Genomic DNA, 17,949 nt, shown 5'->3' with positions numbered 1-17,949 from the left:
ATTAGTATGCAACACTGGAGCAATATTGATTTCTGCTGTCTGATCTAAACATATTAGAGATTTCAGATGTTAAGTTTAGGAGGATAATTATAGGTACTTGTTACTACTTTAGTAGAAGTGTCAAAACTTGAATTGGGGCCAGAGCACCAATGATTGTGAGGACCCTATTGTAATTGATTGGTCAATTATTCTTCTTCTCCTAAATGAATTGCATTTTTGAGGGCCTAAACATGCTCGGAAAACTCATGAAACTTTGCAAATGCATCAGAAGTGGTGAAGATGTACGTCTGATGGGTTTCAGAATTAGGTGTGGCAAAATGGCTCGATAGCGCAACCTACGAAATTTCAATTAAGCGTCCACCGGGTGGTTGGCGGCATTGGTGCGAGGGCCCGTTTATGAAGAGTTTAGATGCAAAAGCCACTAAACGCCACCTCAAAAATGAGATAATATTGAGCGAATGTTCTCCCTACATAGTATACGTTCATCAAATACTTTCGCTTCAAATCCGCTAAATCCCAACGTCAGCCCATTCATAAATACTGGTCGTTGGCAGAAATCGCTAAATGCCACTTCCCTTTGTCAGCAAAAGCCTCTAAATCCACAGGAGAACCAATCGGAAGATGCAAATTTCATTATAGGATTTCAAGATGAATGACGGTGTGTGTATGAGCCTGCTTTCAATTGCCAAGCTGCAAGTTTTTATCATGTTTTGTCCATTGTTACAGTGGCAATGACAGGATTTCGCGAGTAACAAGTAAACACAACTGTGTTCCTTTTGCTGCTGTAAAACTGACAGAAACTGATGTTTTACTTTGTCTTGTTGTCCAATGAGGTTTTTGATTTCTACATGACCTAAAAAGCCTCAGCATCCATCTAAAAATCTCTGAACGGGAGCATATTAAAACACGATATCAACTCATCATAAATCAACTTAATTATAAGTGTAAGTCTCCTCGACTTCCAATGTCAATTCAGCTTGCTCCTGTTGCGTGTCCTCAAACTGACAACCCGCCTGAGCGTAGAGTAAGAGGAGGAGGGGGCGGGGCAAACAATATTTTGAATTTGGACCGCAGTACCCATTTCAACCACTAGCTGTCATTCTTACATACCACACCTTTAAATACCAATGAATTGACTAAAGTGACATTTTTGAAAATAAGGCATTTCAATAACTAATAACCTTCTAATTGCCATTAAAGTGAAATGACTGAACCTAAACATGAGATAATATATATATATTTATTTATTTGCCAAACAACTGTAATTTTTTCTTTAAATCTGCCAGTTTACAGAGGCTTCCGGGTAAGCTGATCTACAGCAGCTTTTCCGCCGTCACTCTGTTGTTATGTATCGCAATCATTGTCCCGCATTCCATTGGTTTGCTGGCATATGGGGGATTTCATGGGCAGGAAAAGCTATGAGCAGATCGCTCGCCCAAGAGGAAAAATGAGCTGCTGCTGCCAGATCTCGATCAAACAAAAATCACATTGTATTTGACATAAAATGGTAACACTTTACAATAAGGTTCACATTAGTTGACTACATTAGTTAACATGAACTAATAATGAACTTCACTTATACAGCATTATTAATCTTTGTTAATGTTAATTTCAATGTTTACTAATACATTATTAAAATCTTGTTAACATTAGTTAATGCACTATGAACTAACATGAACAAACAATGAACAACTGTATTTTCATTAACTAACGTTAACGAAGATTAGTAAATACAGTAACAAATGTATTGCTCAGTGTTAGTTCATGTTAGTTAATACATTAACTAATGTTTAACTAATGAACCTTATTATAAAGTGTTACCGATAATACTAACTAGACTAAATCAAGTCATAACTAAAACTATTTTAATAGTAATTCATTTTCTCCACAGGGAAATATATGTTTAGCGAAAACGTATAAACTGTTAAAGACAGACCTACAGTAAGTAGACGTAGGTTACTGTAACTATCCGAGGCTATTAATTGATATTCTATGGTTATGCTTTTGCTAAAGTCATCAATTTGCATTATTAAATGAATTTGTATTATTATTATTAACTTATTTTTTTAAAGAGTACTTATATTTTTATTATACTTACATTTATTAGGGGCCAAGCACCGAAGGTGCTTAGGCACCTATTGTTATTGTTGGCGTTCCGTATGCTTATTATTAGGGGCCAAGCACCGAAGGTGCTTAGGCACCTATTGTTATTGTTGGCGTTCCGTACGCTTATTATTAGGGGCCAAGCACCGAAGGTGCGGAGGCACCTATTGTATCCGTTAGATTTCTTTTTTTTTATTATTATTAGGGGCCAAGCACCGAAGGTGCGGAGGCACCTATTGTTATTGTTGGCGTTGTTTTTTTTTTTAAATTATTATTAGGGGCCAAGCACCGAAGGTGCGGAGGCACCTATTGTTATTGTTGGCGTTCTTTTTTTTTTAATTATTATGAGGGGCCAAGCACCGAAGGTGCTTAGGCACCTATTGTTATTGTTGGCTGTGACGAGCAGGGCGGGCGAGAGCCGTGAGGGAACGGCGCGAGGCCGGTGACGCGAGTGATAATGAGAGGAGCTCCGGAGGCATAAAAGGAGGAGCGACTACAATGAAAGACGAGAGAGGACCAGGCCTGGACTTTATTTTATGTTTTATTATGTTTGTGTGGCCGGCAGACGTCCGCGAGGTTTGAATTAAAAGTTACGTTGAATGTTCGCCGGTTCCCGCCTCCTTCTTCCCACAACTACTAACCGTGTTACATTGGCGTTCTTTTTTTTTTTTTTTTTTTTTCTTCTTCTTCTTCTTCTTCTGCTCTTGAAGTCTATGACAGCCCATAGAATCGCTTGCGGGAAAGTTATGAAATTTGGCACACAGTTAGAGGACAGTCTGATCTATGTCCATAGCAAATTTGGAGTCTCTAACTCAATCCCTCTAGCGCCACCAGCTGTCCAAAGTTGCACTTATGTTTATGTTAATAACTTTTGAACCATAAGGGTTAGAAACTAAATTCTTTTTTTCTCTGATTCCTTGGCTCAACCCGAATCGATTCCACCCTATGACGTCATTTTCCGTCATGAAAATTTTTCCGCCATTTTGAATTTTCTGAAAAACATACTTTTTCGAACTCCTCCTAGGCCGTTACTCCGATTTTCATGAAAATTGAATCAGATCATCTTCAGACCATACTGACAAAAAGTTAAGGAATTCAAGTTGATTCCTCAAACCGTTTTCGAAAAACTCACAAACGAATTGTACGTAGTGCTTGCGAAAACAAAAGTAAGGCTGTATCTCCGCAACGCTTTATCGTATTCAGACCAAACTTGGTACATGTCATCACAAGCATAACCTGAGGTACCATGCAGTGTTTCGGCGCAGCGCCACCTACTGGTGCGGAGATATGAAAAATGGGTATTTTTGCTTGTAACTTCTGATGGGTTTGTCCAAAAATTTGGTCTCGTTGGATTCAGGGAATCATACTGAGTCGAATGATATCCAATTTTCCCACTTCGACCATTTTGGCCTCGGCCATTTTGAATTTTGTGCTATAATGCTGTATTTTACGAACGCATTAACATATCTTTACAAAACTCGGTATGGGTCATCAGCACAATGCCCTGAAGGAGTCTGAGAAGTTTCAGAACAGCGCCACCTTGTGGTCGAAACGTCCTGTCCGCCATATTGTTTTTCTTTAAAAACCTACTTTTTCGAACTCCTCCTAGACTGTTGCTCAGATTTTCACCAAAATCGAACCGTATCATCTTCAGACCATGCCAACAAAAACTTATGGATTTCAAGTCGATAAGTCAAATATATAAAATATATCAGAGCAAAGAATTTGAGGCATGATGCAAAAACGACTCTTGAAGCTGTATCTCTGCAATGCTTTATCATATTCAGACCAAACTTGGTACGTGTCATCACAAGCATGACCTGAGGCATCATACAGTGTTTCGACGCAGCGCCACCTACTGGAGGGGAAATATGAAAAATGGCTATTTTTGCTTATAACTTCTGATGGGTTTGACAAAAATTCATAAATTTGGTATGGGTCATCAGGACAATGCCCTGAAGGAGCCTGAGAAGGTTCGGACCAGCACCACCTTGTGGTCAAAAGTTATAACAAAATTGACAAAAATGCTAATAACTTTTTTGTCTAATTGCTCACTGCTGCTGTTGGTCTGATGCTCCCAGCCATGTTGGCTGGCTTCTTGTGCCGCTTTTGTGCTTGGCCCCGCAATTGCTGCTTGCAGCTATATTTAGGGGCCAAGCACCGAAGGTGCGGAGGCACCTATTGTTGTTGTTGGCGTTCTTTTTTTTTTTTTAGGGGCCAAGCACCGAAGGTGCTTAGGCACCTATTGTTATTGTTGGCATTCCGTACGCTTATTATTAGGGGCCAAGCACCGAAGGTGCTTAGGCACCTATTGTTATTGTTGGCGTTCCGTACGCTTATTAGGGGCCAAGCACCGAAGGTGCGGAGGCACCTATTGTTATTGTTGGCGTTCTTTTTTTTTTTTTTTTTTTTATTATTAGGGGCCAAGCACCGAAGGTGCGGAGGCACCTATTGTTATTGTTGGCGTTCTTTTTTTTTTTTTTTTTTCTTCTTCTTCTTCTTCTTCTTCTTCTTCTTCTTCTTCTTCTTCTTCTTCTTCTTCCACTCTTGAAGTCTATGGCAACCCATAGAACCGCTTGCGGGAAAGTTATGAAATTTGGCACACAGTTAGAGGACAGTCTGATCTATGACCATAGCCAATTTGGAGTCTCTAACTCAATCCCTCTAGCGCCACCAGCTGTCCAAAGTTGCACTTATGTTTATGTTAATAACTTTTGAACCGTAAGGGCTAGAAACAAAACTCTTTCTTCCTCTGATTCCTTGGGTCAAGACGAATCGATCGCACCCTATGACGTCATTTTCCGTCATGAAAATTTTCCTGCCATTTTGAATTTTCTGAAAAACTTACTTTTTCGAACTCCTCCTAGGCCGTTACTCCGATTTTCATGAAAATTGAATCAGATCATCTTCACACCATGCTGACAAAAACTTATGGAATTCAAGTTGATTCCTCAAACCGTTTTCGAAAAACTCACGAACGAATTGTACGTAGTGCTTGCGAAAACAGAAGTAAGGCTGTATCTCCGCAACGCTTTATCGTATTCAGACCAAACTTGGTACATGTCATCACAAGCATGACCTGAGGTACCATGCAGTGTTTCGGCGCAGCGCCACCTACTGGTGCGGAGATATGAAAAATGGGTATTTTTGCTTATAACTTCTGATGGGTTTGTCCAAAAATCATAAATTTGGTCTCGTTGGATTCGGGGAATCATGCCGAGTCGAATGATATCCAATTTTCCCAATTCGGCCATTTTGGCCGTCGGCCATTTTGAATTTTGTGCTAAAATGCTGTATTTTACGAACGCATTAACGTATCTTTACAAAACTTGGTATGGGTCATCAGCACAATGCCCTGAAGGAGCCTGAGAAGTTTCGGACCAGCACCACCTTGTGGTCAAAAGTTATAACAAATAGTTAGAACAATAGATTCCTTGGGTCATGCTGAGAACATAGATATCAAATTTGCCATATTCAGCTGAACTTCCTGTCCGCCATATTGTTTTTCTTTAAAAACCTACTTTTTCAAACTCCTCCTAGACCGTTAACAAGATTTTCACCAAAATCGAACCGTATCATCTTCAGACCATGCCGACAAAAAGTTATGGATTTCAAGTCGATAAGTCAAACCGTTTTCGTATACCAGAGCAAAGAATTTGAGGCATGATGCAAAAACGACTTTTGAAGCTGTATCTCTGCAATGCTTTATCATATTCAGACCAAACTTGGTACGTGTCATCACAAGCATGACCTGAGTCATCATACAGTGTTTCGACGCAGCTCCATTTTTTGCTTATAACTTCTGATGGGTTTGACAAAAATTCATAAATTTGGCATGGGTCATCAGGACAATGCCCTGAAGGAGCCTGAGAAGGTTCGGACCAGCGCCACCTTGTGGTCAAAAGTTATAACAAAATTTACAAAAATGCTAATAACTTTTGACTATATTAACCGATTGTAACGAAACTGGTGTCCGTAGATTCCGTAGGTGATGCTGAGATCATAGATATCAAATTTGCCATAGTCAGCTGAACTTCCTGTCCGCTGTATGGTTTTTCTTTAAAAACCTACTTTTTCGAACTCCTCCTAGACTGTTGCTCTGATTTTCACCAAAATCGAACCGTATCATCTTCAGACCATGCCAACAAAAAGTTATGGATTTCAAGTCGATATGTCAAACCGTTTTCGTATACCAGAGTAAAGAATTTGAGGCATGATGCAAAAACGACTCTTGAAGCTGTATCTCTGCAATGCTTTATCATATTCAGACCAAACTTAGTACGTGTCATCACAAGCATGACCTGAGGCATCATACAGTGTTTCGGCGCAGCTCCACCTACTGAAGGGGAAATATGAAAAATGGCTATATTTGCTTGTAACTTCTGATGGGTTTGACAAAAATTCATAAATTTGGTATGGGTCATCAGGACAATGCCCTGAAGGAGCCTGAGAAGGTTCGGACCAGCGCCACCTTGTGGTCAAAAGTTATAACAAAATTTACAAAAATGCTAATAACTTTTGACTATATTAACCGATTGTAATAAAACTGGTCTCAGTAGATTCCTTGGGTCATGCTGAGAACATAGATATCAAACTTTCCATAGTCAGCTGAACTTCCTGTCTGCCATATTGTTTTTCTTTAAAAACCTACTTTTTCGAACTCCTCCTAGACCTTTGCTCCGATTTTCACCAAAATTGAACCGTGTCATCTTCAGACCATGCCGACAAAAAGTTACGGATTTCAAGTTGATAAGTCAAACCGTTTTCGTATACCGGAGCAACGAATTTAAGGCATGATGCAAAACAAACTCTTGAACCTGTATCTCCGCAATGCTTTATCGTATTTAGACCAAACTTGGTACATCTCATCAAAATCATGACATGAGGCATCATGCAGCGTTTCATCGCAGTGCCACCTACTGGTGCAGAGATAAGAAAAATGGCTATTTTTGCTTATAACTTCAGATGGATTTGTCCAAAAATCATAACTTTGGTCTCGTTGGATTCAGGGAGTCATGCCGAGTCGAATGATATCCAATTTTCCCATTTCAACCATTTTGGCCATCGTCCATTTTGAATTTTGTGCTAAAGTGCTGTATTTTATGAATGCATTCAAGTATCGTTACGAAACTCGGTATGGGTCATCAGAACAATGCCCTGAAGTAGCCTGAGAAGGTTCAGACCAGTGCCACCTTGTGGTAAAGTTATTATGAAATTTACAAAAATGTTAATAATGTTTGAATACATTTACCGATTGTAATGAAACTGGTCTCAGTATATTCCTTGGGTCATGCCGAGAACACGGATATCAAATTTGCTATAGTTGGCTGAACTTCCTGTCCGCCATATTGTTTTTCTTTAAAAACCTACTTTTTCGAACTCCTCCTAGACCGTTGCTCTGATTTTCACCAAAGTTGAACCGTGTCATCTTCAGACCATGCCGACAAAAAGTTATGGATTTCAAGTCGATACGTCAAACCGTTTTCGTATACCGGAGCAACGAATTTAAGGCATGATGCAAAACAAACTCTTGAACCTGTATCTCCGCAATGCTTTATCGTATTTAGACCAAACTTGGTACATCTCATCAAAATCATGACATGAGGCATCATGCAGCGTTTCATCGCAGTGCCACCTACTGGTGCGGAAATATAAAAAAATGGGTATTTTTGCTTATAACTTCTGATTGGTTTTTCCAAAAATCATAAATTCAGTGTTGTTGGATTCAGGGCATCATGCCAAAACAAATGATATCAAATTTTCCCATATTGGACATTTTGACCATCGGACACTTTGAATTTTGTGCTAAAATGCTGTATTTTACGAACGCATTAGCGTGTCATTACGAAACTCGGTATGGGTCATCAGCACAATGCCCTGAAGGAGCCTGAGAAGTTTCGGACCAGCGCCACCTTGTGGTCAAAAGTTTTAACAATTTACAAAAATGCTAATAACATTTGACTGTATTAACCGATTGTAATGAAACTGGTCTCAGTAGATTCCTTGGGTCTTGCTGTGAACACAGTTATCAAATTTTCCATAGTCGGCCGAAGTTGCTGTCCGCCATATTGTTTTTCTTTAAAAACCTACTTTTTCTAAATCCTCCTAGACCGTTGCTCCGATTTTCACCAAAATCAAACCGTATCATCTTCAGACCATGCCGACAAAAAGTTATGGATTTCAAGTCGATACATTAAACCGTTTTCGTATACCAGAGCAACAAATTTGAGGCATGATGCAAAACCCAGTCTTGAAGCTGTATCTCTGCAATGCTTTGACATATTGACACCAAATTTTGCAAGTGTCATTGTCACCTCACTCTGACCATACCACATTAATTTGGTCACAGCGCCACCTATTGGTCGAAAGTGATGAACCAGTAAATCCTTACTTTTGACAGTATATATAATTTTTCAGCTCTTTTTCCTAAAATGGTCTTAATAGGTCTTTAATTGCTCACTGTTGCAGTTGGTCTGATGCTCCATGCCATGTTGGCTGGCTTGTTGTGCCGTTTTTGTGCTTGGCCCCGTAATTGCTGCTTGCAGCTATATTTATATTATAGGCCTACTTATTTCTGCGACATTAGTGACATCTAGCGGAATTACAAAAATAAAGCATATTTTCAACTCAAACCCCAGCTTTTACAACAGCTTTTATGGGTGCTCATGAAGGCAACAGGTAAATGTGGACTACTTTCAATAAAAGGTCAAACAAGGAATACATTTAGCTGTGTTGCTATGTGTCATGAGAGTAAGCAACTAAGCAGTAATAAGACTGTCCATCAAATGTATTTGCACCAGGTGCAGTTTTGACATAAGGCACCACCCAGTCACCACCACTGATATTTATATATCCAGCCATATATGTATATATTAAATTGAAATTAATTAAAACCTGTTGTCTCCACATTAACATGTTGTCTTAAATGCTACAGTTAAATACGCTTCAGTTTAAAATGTTGGGGTCGCTAAGATTTTTTTAATCTTTTTTTGTCTCTTATGTTCACCAAGGCATGCATTTATTTGATGATAAAAAAAAAAAACTGTAAAAACAGTAATATTGTAAAATATTATTACAATTTAAAATAACATTTCTATTAAAATATATTTAAAATGTAATTTATTAATGTCATGGCAAAGCTGAATTTTCAGCAGCCATTACTCCAGTGTTCAGTGTCACATGATCTACCTGGTTACACTTACCTGCTTTTGTGGATACCTGTCACCTGTCTTCAGTCATCCTTCATCTGTCTTCTGTCCTTCGTCTGCTCCATCTCAGTTCCTGGTCTTCACCGTCAAACCTGCAAAGATACAATAACCATTACCATCAAGTCATCATTACATCTCCAAACTGTTATACTCACCAGTCTGCATACTTGTCCAGTTCTGTGCCTTTGTTTCAGATAAACTGTTTTATATCAACTTACCTGTCTGCCTCCTTTTGTTGTGTGACAGAAGTATTTGAAATAGAAATTCTTTGTAACATTATAAATGTTTTTACTGTTATTTTTGATCAATTTATTGCATCTTTGCTGAATGAAAGTATACATTCTTAAAAAAAAAAAAAAAAAAACTGACCCAAAACATTTCAAGAGTATTGTAGACCTAAACATGGATAAACCAACCAATCAACTTCATATTTTTTATTTGTTTTTATGCATCTTACAATAGCCCAAAAATGTGTTTGGTCAAATACAATAGGAAATCTGGAATGGGCAGTATAATGCAAACCCTCTAATTATCTTGTTTTTAGTTCTTCAAAACAATATCAGGTGTTTTTAAAAATTATTTGTTTTGTAATTAGGTTTTTCCAATAAACTCTAGGTGTTATTTGATTAGTCAAAGGCCATAGATTGTAGTCAGTGTGCAGGGCTAGTACAGTTAAATCATTGAAGGCCGCCAGCTACAGCTTTAATAGAATGGTCTTATTAAATATTATATGTGATAAACCCTGAATAGCAGCACTACTGTGTTTTAAAAATAGTAACAGTGTTATTGTGGCATGTTTGTGTTTGTATGTACAGGTGGAGGCAGACAGGCAGCAGCTGCTGGAAAAGGTGGAGAAACGGGTACAAGATCATAAAGCCAACATGCTCGCTCTAGAGGAAAAGAGCAAAGATGCTGAGAACCAGATCAAGGACCTGAAAGAGACCATCTTTGAGCTGGAGGACCAGGTGGAGCAACAACGGGCAGTTAGTCTGCACACCAATCAGACCATCCTGGACCTTGAGAGTATGACCATTATCTGTCTCCCTGTCTGTCTCTGGCTGTCAATATACCACTTAGCCAAAGAGTTATGCCACATGTCGTGTGTGTGTTTAACTGCTATCCTTCAGCCAATGGTAAATATACTGCATCATCTGGCAGAATCTGGCTTGCACACACACTGGCTGGAGTCTGTGATTAGTAAAACACATTGATTGGATCTGGCACCTGGATGGATTGAGATACTGAGCTGTTTAAAACTCCAGTTTAAATCTTTGCCAGACTGCATCATGCAGGATTCATCTGCTCAGTGAGCTTGTCTGCCTTTCTCTCTTTTGTTCTCTAAGCAGGGGGGGAGGAAATTTCATGGTACAGATTATAGTTTTATTGCAGCCTCGGCCCATGCCAGTCCAGCTGCAATGAACTAAATAACTTCAAATAGCTTCTTGTTATGACCCTTAGTGACATGTAAATAGTATTTATATTTCAAGACTCTATATATATATATATATATATATATATATACTGTAAAATATTATTGCAGTTTAAAATAACTTAAATAAAGATACATTAAAACCTAATTAAAGTGGATCATAGTTTACCCCAGATAAAAAAAATTATATAATAATAAAAAGAAAAGAACTTTGTTTAAAAAAACAAGTTAAAGTAACATGTCTCAGTAATGAGGATTTTAGGGGAAAATTTTTATTGTCATGAAAATAATATATCAACACACACACACAATTTTTTTTGTGTGTTTTTATATATATATATATATATTTATATATATATATATATATTTATATATATATATATATATATATATATATATATATATATATATATATATATATATATATATATATATATATATATATATATATATATATATATATATATTATTATGCATCTTATGAAGTGAAGTGAAGTTAGTGCACACATATTAGGAGCAGTGAGCAGTGAACACGCACACCAGGAGAATCAAACCTTTCCTAACTGGATCTTTCTAACCTTTAGTCCACAACTGGCTAAAACTAGCAGAGGATGGTTATGCTCACTGAGGCTGCAATTATTTGGAAAAAAAAGTAATACTATGAAATATTATTAAAATGTAAAGTATTTTTATTTATATTTTAAAGTATAATTTATTCCTGTGATGGCAAAGCTAAATTTTCAGAAATCCTTCAGAAATTTCCTTCAGAATTAATCCTAATACACTGATTTGGTGCTCAAGAGGCATTTCTTATTATTATCAATGTTGAAAACAATTTCTAGATGTCACTGTTCACAGTTTTCTGGAAACTGATGCATTTTCTTCAGGATCCTTTAGTGAATAGAAAGTTAAAAAGAACAACTTTATTTGTAATAGAAATCTTTTGTAATATTATAAATATAGGTACTGTGACTTTTTTAAATCATAAATTGAATACATACCTAAATATTCATCTCTTACCAAACATAAAATAATTTACTGTAAAAACAGTAGTGTGTATATATAAAATATATAATGTATATATAAATAATGTATATTTCATTTTTGGGAATTATTATTTTTAATTTTTTCCCCTTACTTTTCAGATCAAATCAAAAGGCTGGAAGAAAACAAGGCTGAGCTGGAAAAGCAGATTAAGGCCATGAATAAACAGATGAAGGTGGAATTGTTTATTTATTGTTTTTGTACTTTCTTCTTTTTTTTTAATGAACTACAGCATAATCAGGCATGTTTGACAGCGTACGTCAGTTTCTATAATTCAAGAAAAGTATCTTCCATCTGTACAGAACTTCGAGGAGCAAATGCAAGCTGTATTGTAGTCTAGCATGTTAGTGTCCATCAGTCACACTGATTGAAAATGACATTTCCATTACCAGCCCCATGAGCTCATGAGAAGGCCAAAACACTTCCGCTCCACATGACTAAAAATGTGTGTGTGTGTGTGTGTGTGTGTGTGCACTTTCAGGATGAGACAGAGGAGTGGCGCCATTTCCAGGCTGACCTCCAGACAGCAGTAGTAGTCGCCAATGACATAAAGGTGGAAGCTCAGCAGGAGCTGCGCACACTGCGCAGACGTCTGCAGGAGGAGCAGGAGCACAGCGCAAGACTGGCTTCAGAGTTAGAGCAGATCCAGGGCACCAGGTACACAGTCACTCATCAACTCATCACTGCCCTCCCCTCCGCTATCCATCTGGGCTCTCAACTCTAACAAAACTCTCCTCTATTCAAATATCAATCTCTGAAAGCCATTGGCTGGATTCACTGGTATAGTTTGCTATAGCATCATGAAGTTAAATTATCATAGAATCTCACAATCAGATAAAAATGAGTCATTTGACATTAATTAACTGATATTTGAAAGGCTGTAGTAAACTGTACCAATGAACACTCAAACCAGTAGTCATGCAAAATTACCCTCACTCCTCTGCTTTTACACTTTCTTGCATCTATTTACTCTTTTTTTTTTTGTGTGTGTGTGTTGAGTAGCTGCAAACTGTGATACAGCCCCCCAAAAATTCACCTGCTGTGTCTGAGATCAAAGGCAATTGCCTTGCTGCTCAGTTAGTCAATGTTTTTTTAAGATCTGAGTGAACTTTAGATACTTTTTGTAGTCATTAAATATTTGCTTGATTATTTCTACCTAGAAATGGAATCAGTTAAAAAGTTGGACATTTGTAAATGTTCAGTGTTATTTTAGTATTATTTATATACTATTATACTATTTATTAATATTTTAAATCATCTTTTAGTTTGTTCATTTTTTTATTTTAATTTCAGTTCATATTTTAGTAATTTTGTTCTTAAGTCATTTTATTTATTTATTTTTTTTTCTTTTATTTAAATTTCGTTTAGTTTCTGTTTTTAGTAATTTTTAGTACTGTTTTTAGTACTTCAACTTAGTTGTCAAGGCAAATGGAATTTATCAAATATTTGTTATTTTATTTATAACTCCATTTCAGTTAACAAATATTATTTTTGAAATATTATTCTGAAATTTACACAAGAAATGCACAGAACAAACTGTTTATGGAAATGAACAGCAACATCTCTAAATGTCTTAAATTGTGTTTATACTCTGGTGTTGGGCTGGCATTGATGCATTTTACTTTTTGTGTACTCCTAGCTTTGTAGAACATTTTGCATCTGACTGCAGTGCAAGCAACACTTTTTCCCTATTATCATCACGTGACACTAGATCTGTGCACTTCATAACAGAAATTCAATAAGATTATGAGCCTGAGTGCATGTATTATACCGGTGTATTATTATACCGGTTTAAGTATTTTGAGATGGGCTTAATAAAATACAGCACTTTTATAATTAATGCGTTTGAGTTGCTTGCTAGATATTTAAAAACTCTTGCCCTCCGTTCAAACGGACAGCCAGTGTTCGTCGATCTTCCCCCTCCCTCCCTTGATGCTCCCTGAGATTGCTCTCTAAAGGATTTCCCTCTGACCCAGGTGAGTGCACTGCTAGCACCAGCCCCAGCACTCATGCTGAATGCTAGTACGAATACTTATTGATGGTCAGAGTGATTTAAGGATGTGTCTTGCCTGTTTTCCTTGCCTTAGCCACCCGCCCACTGCTTTGAACAATACTACTTTCTGATTGGCTGTGCTCATTTTATTCAAAAGTGGCTGGGTCTGCTTTGCTTGCTGGGTCTGCTTTCCTTTTCTTAAGTTCTTGCCCTCAAAACTTTGTATGTGGCGACATCTGCTGTTTGCTATGGTTTTTGCACACAAATATCAAACAAATATCTCATATTTCTGGAAAAGTTTGAAGGTTTTCTTTCTTAAGTCTTCAGACCTGCTTATAAATCTGCTAATAAAAAATGTCAGATGTTTTATTGATTTCCAGATAGATGCATGAAGGTTGATAATGACAAATGAGCATTTGCTGCCAAGATGAAAACATTTGTTTTATAAATGATGCTCAAATTACTGGTGATGCTGCTCATCTCATAAGTCAATCTGAGGCTTTCATCCTAATGAACTCAATTTAGCATGTATTTAAAGTACCTTCATTTGGACACCATTGTTTTCTTTGTGTTTCTTTCAGAATCACCACTGGACCTGCATTTGAGACCTCCAAGACTGCAGTTGAGGGGCGATAGATAGTTAGAGTTAAAACCAATTACTGCTTTACAGTATTGTAATACAGAGTTATCTGTGTATCAGTATTATTCATGAAAACAAAGTGGAGACATATTATGAATTTTTGACAAGAAAAAAAAAAAAGCTGTTTCCACAACTGCTCAGAGGAGATATTTGTATTTGTTCTAAAGCAACAGCAACTGGGGCCTGTACCATGATGGTAGTTGAACAAACTCAGGGTTGTAGGATTGGTTTCGAGTTGACAAAACCAAACCACTCCAATCCGGCTTTGTTGGTACCATGATGCTGATCATCAACATTCTCTGTAAATTCAGGCTTTGATCCTGAGTTTGTGGAGCGCATGCACATGAATGTGTGACATCAATGGCAAACAGCCAGTCACATGCCTTGCAACAGAGAGAAACTGTGATTCACTTCTCGCAAGAGAGTCAGCGCAATTCAGAACTCTTTTGCTAAAGGTTAAGATATTGAAGAAAATTAAGAATTTAAATTTACACTGAAAATACTTGTCCATGAAAGAGGACAAATAAAAGAAATTATCTTGCTCTATCAGTGAATGTGAAACTTGTGAGGTTAGTTTATATAGTTATATGATATATAGCAATAGAGACTCAAATATGTAAGGTCACATGTAGGCATATTTAAAGAGTTTATTTAAAGCTTATTAAAGTGCCCTCCTCAATTATTGGCACCCTTAGTATTTATGAGCAAAAGCAGCTGTGAAAATAAATCTGCATTGTTTATCCTTTTGATCTTTCATTCAAAAAATTCACAAAATTATAACCTTTCATTTAAGGAAAATAATTGAAAGTGGGGGGAAACTTACATTATGAAATAAATGTTTTTCTCCATTCCTTCATGCAGAATTAATAATATCATATAATAATTGAAATAAATATGAAATGAGTAATTATCATTAAAGCCAGACAATTTCATTGTTAAACAATTTTTTACTGTATAGTGACCTTTAATTTGGAGGAAGAGAAACTGGAGTGACTTTATTGCGTTGGATGTGTCACTTAGCTCACATTCGATTGGCCCAGTTTCGGTTTGAGATCTCTGACCCAGAACATAACCTGCCCCGGATCAGGTTAGCTGTTGAGCATAAGTTACTATGGTGATGAACATTGCTAAAAGCCAAGTCACTTTCATGGTACCTAAAACCCAAGATTGGCGCAAACTAATCTGAAACTTGCCTGGCTAGCCAGCTAATCCATCTTCATGGTACAGGCCCTCTGCACTATTTGAAATGTGTTTGAATTGATCATGTTACCTGCTTTAGGTTTGTGTTGTTGCACCTTTAAGCAGGGCCAACTAAAATGTGGGTGATAGTTAGAAGAAAAAGTAAACAAATTGTGTAAGGATATATCTGTAACATTAAGTTATTAAATCCCTAACTGTCCTTTTAAAGTACAAAAATAGCTTTGTATTGTGCTGCCTTAAGAATAAAGCCAATAATGTACAGACCTTTACCAGCACTTTTTGATTTTGTCTTAATGGTTTTTATTTTGACAGCAGCCAAAGAGCTGTTTCTGCCTAAAATAATCATAACTTGAATTACATAGGCAAATATATGTAATTAAACAGGGTAAACAGTTTAATTGCCTATATTCTGTGTTATTTCTTTCATAGTTTCTGTGTTTACACACATTAGGCATAGCAGATACATCTATTTGAGTTACATGAAAACTTTGGGAATTTTCATGTGCTACTTTTCAAATGATGAAATATTGTTTTTTTTACTGTTGTGTGCAAGTCCAACACTAGATGGCAGACAAATAATTCTTATCAACACTCCAACATATCAAGCTTTCTATAGTATTTAAAAACAATTAGATTCTAATAGTTAAAACCAAGTTGGTTTACAGTATATACGTGTTTTCATTTGATTTACACAAGCACTAACCATTGAAGATTACTTGTATTGCATTACATTTGCTGTAGAGTTAAGGTGGTTGTCTCATCCCTGTTTCTGTTTCATCACTAGAAGTAGTGATAAGAAATCAGTTGAGCTTTTGAGAAACCTGCTTTACATCACGTTTGAAGTAAACAACTTTGCTAAGCACTTCTGTTTTTGTTACTCATGCATGACGTTTTCTACTCCACTCCCATTCCTATTTGTACTGGTTAATGATCTGTGGCCAACTTCACTTTGAAAGTTTCTCACTGAAATCGATGGATGTGAGTCACAGTGAAATTAGGAATGCAAATAAGACATGATTTTCAAGCGTGAAGTGTCAGGTCCTCAACTGCCGGTTTGTCAAATCTCAGGTTGTATGTCTCACAGGAGCATATTCCTCTAGATGCAGTCCATCAGAAATCACAATGCTGGTATTCAACAGTTCAGATCATGGCTGTGCCGAAATATGATTACATGTTCAGTAGTATCACACCTCCTCTGCCTTTAAATGATGCAGTGTATGTTTTGAGTCAGTGAATGTGCAAATGTAACTTATGTACTATTTCTATGTGACTGCAATGACTTGTGTACTCATGAGAGATACATATTGTTTATCTCTAGCACATGGGGTTCTAAATGTACATGTTTAAATGTGTCATCCATGTATTCTGCTCTTTTGAGGTCAATAAATCAAACCATTCCAGCATGTAACACATCTATGTGTGTTTTAAAGTACAGTACACATGAAATCAAAATTGACTTTATTTATTTTGTTAGCTCAAATTGCTAGTTTTGTGGTGAACAATTCATCCGTGCAAGTCAATCCACACAAAAAATTGTTTGGCTTCATAATATTTAATCATAATCTGAAAATGCTCCTCCCCTCTGCAACGGCTTTCCCTTTCTCTGATAACGTCAGTTTGACGGCTTGGGTTGAAATCGCTTAAACCACTCCCCTGCAACCGTTAGTCTGCTATGAGCAAGAGATCGAGAGGAGGAGCGCTAAAGTAAAACTCTGCCCTCTATTCAATATTCCATTTCACTTGGAAATACGTGACAACACTGGAGAAAAGTCGTTTGCAACTTCCGGTTCACCCGGACTTTAAGGCTGTTTCCTCTGGGGCTTCTCATCTTTCATTTTCCCATGTTTCTATGAATCCATTTAGAGTGAAGAAACATGATACAGGCAGTTTAGGACTTTATCCTAAAATACAGAGGCATCACCAGAACTGTGTTTTAAGAGTTCTTGCTGATATTTTGCATGCATCCTTTATGCATATTGAGCTATTTTTGTACACAAGAAATTTCTGCCTCATGTAGTAAAACTTCACTTCAATGTGTTCAAATGTCCATATACAATCTCACCCTGTGTGAAGAATTAGCCTTAATATACCAACGTTGTCTTTAAAACACACAAGCGCACTGAGAATCTGTCTTAATACTTGCCTGACTCAAAGAAATTACTATATTAGTATTGATTAAACATGAGAAATCTTTCTTGTTTGAAAAATTATTTAATAATCCATTATTGCTGTTCTTTCTAAGCCTTTTGTGAACATTATACGTTTATTTATGAAAATCAGCCAGCATTTTTTAACAATGATTATACTTGTTGAATCTTGACAAAACTTGTCC

General features: G+C 36.9%; 1 protein-coding gene across 1 annotated transcript in view; it reads left to right on the top strand.

Annotated features, from left to right (window-relative positions):
• Positions 1-17,014, top strand: part of specc1 (sperm antigen with calponin homology and coiled-coil domains 1) — a 185,711-nt gene extending 168,697 nt beyond the window's left edge. The window contains exons 5-8 of the mRNA XM_067407929.1: positions 10,127-10,334; positions 11,886-11,959; positions 12,266-12,441; positions 14,359-17,014. Coding sequence (XP_067264030.1) covers positions 10,127-10,334; positions 11,886-11,959; positions 12,266-12,441; positions 14,359-14,413 — 513 coding nt within the window. The 3' untranslated portion in view covers positions 14,414-17,014. The remainder of the gene's footprint in view (positions 1-10,126; positions 10,335-11,885; positions 11,960-12,265; positions 12,442-14,358) is intronic.
• The last annotated feature ends 935 nt before the right edge of the window (positions 17,015-17,949 follow it).

The sequence above is a fragment of the Chanodichthys erythropterus genome, chromosome 13 (genome assembly GCF_024489055.1).
Source record: "Chanodichthys erythropterus isolate Z2021 chromosome 13, ASM2448905v1, whole genome shotgun sequence".
NCBI lineage: Eukaryota > Metazoa > Chordata > Actinopteri > Cypriniformes > Xenocyprididae > Chanodichthys > Chanodichthys erythropterus.
Note: the sequence above shows the minus strand (reverse complement) of the source record. Positions and strands in the feature narration are given on the sequence as shown.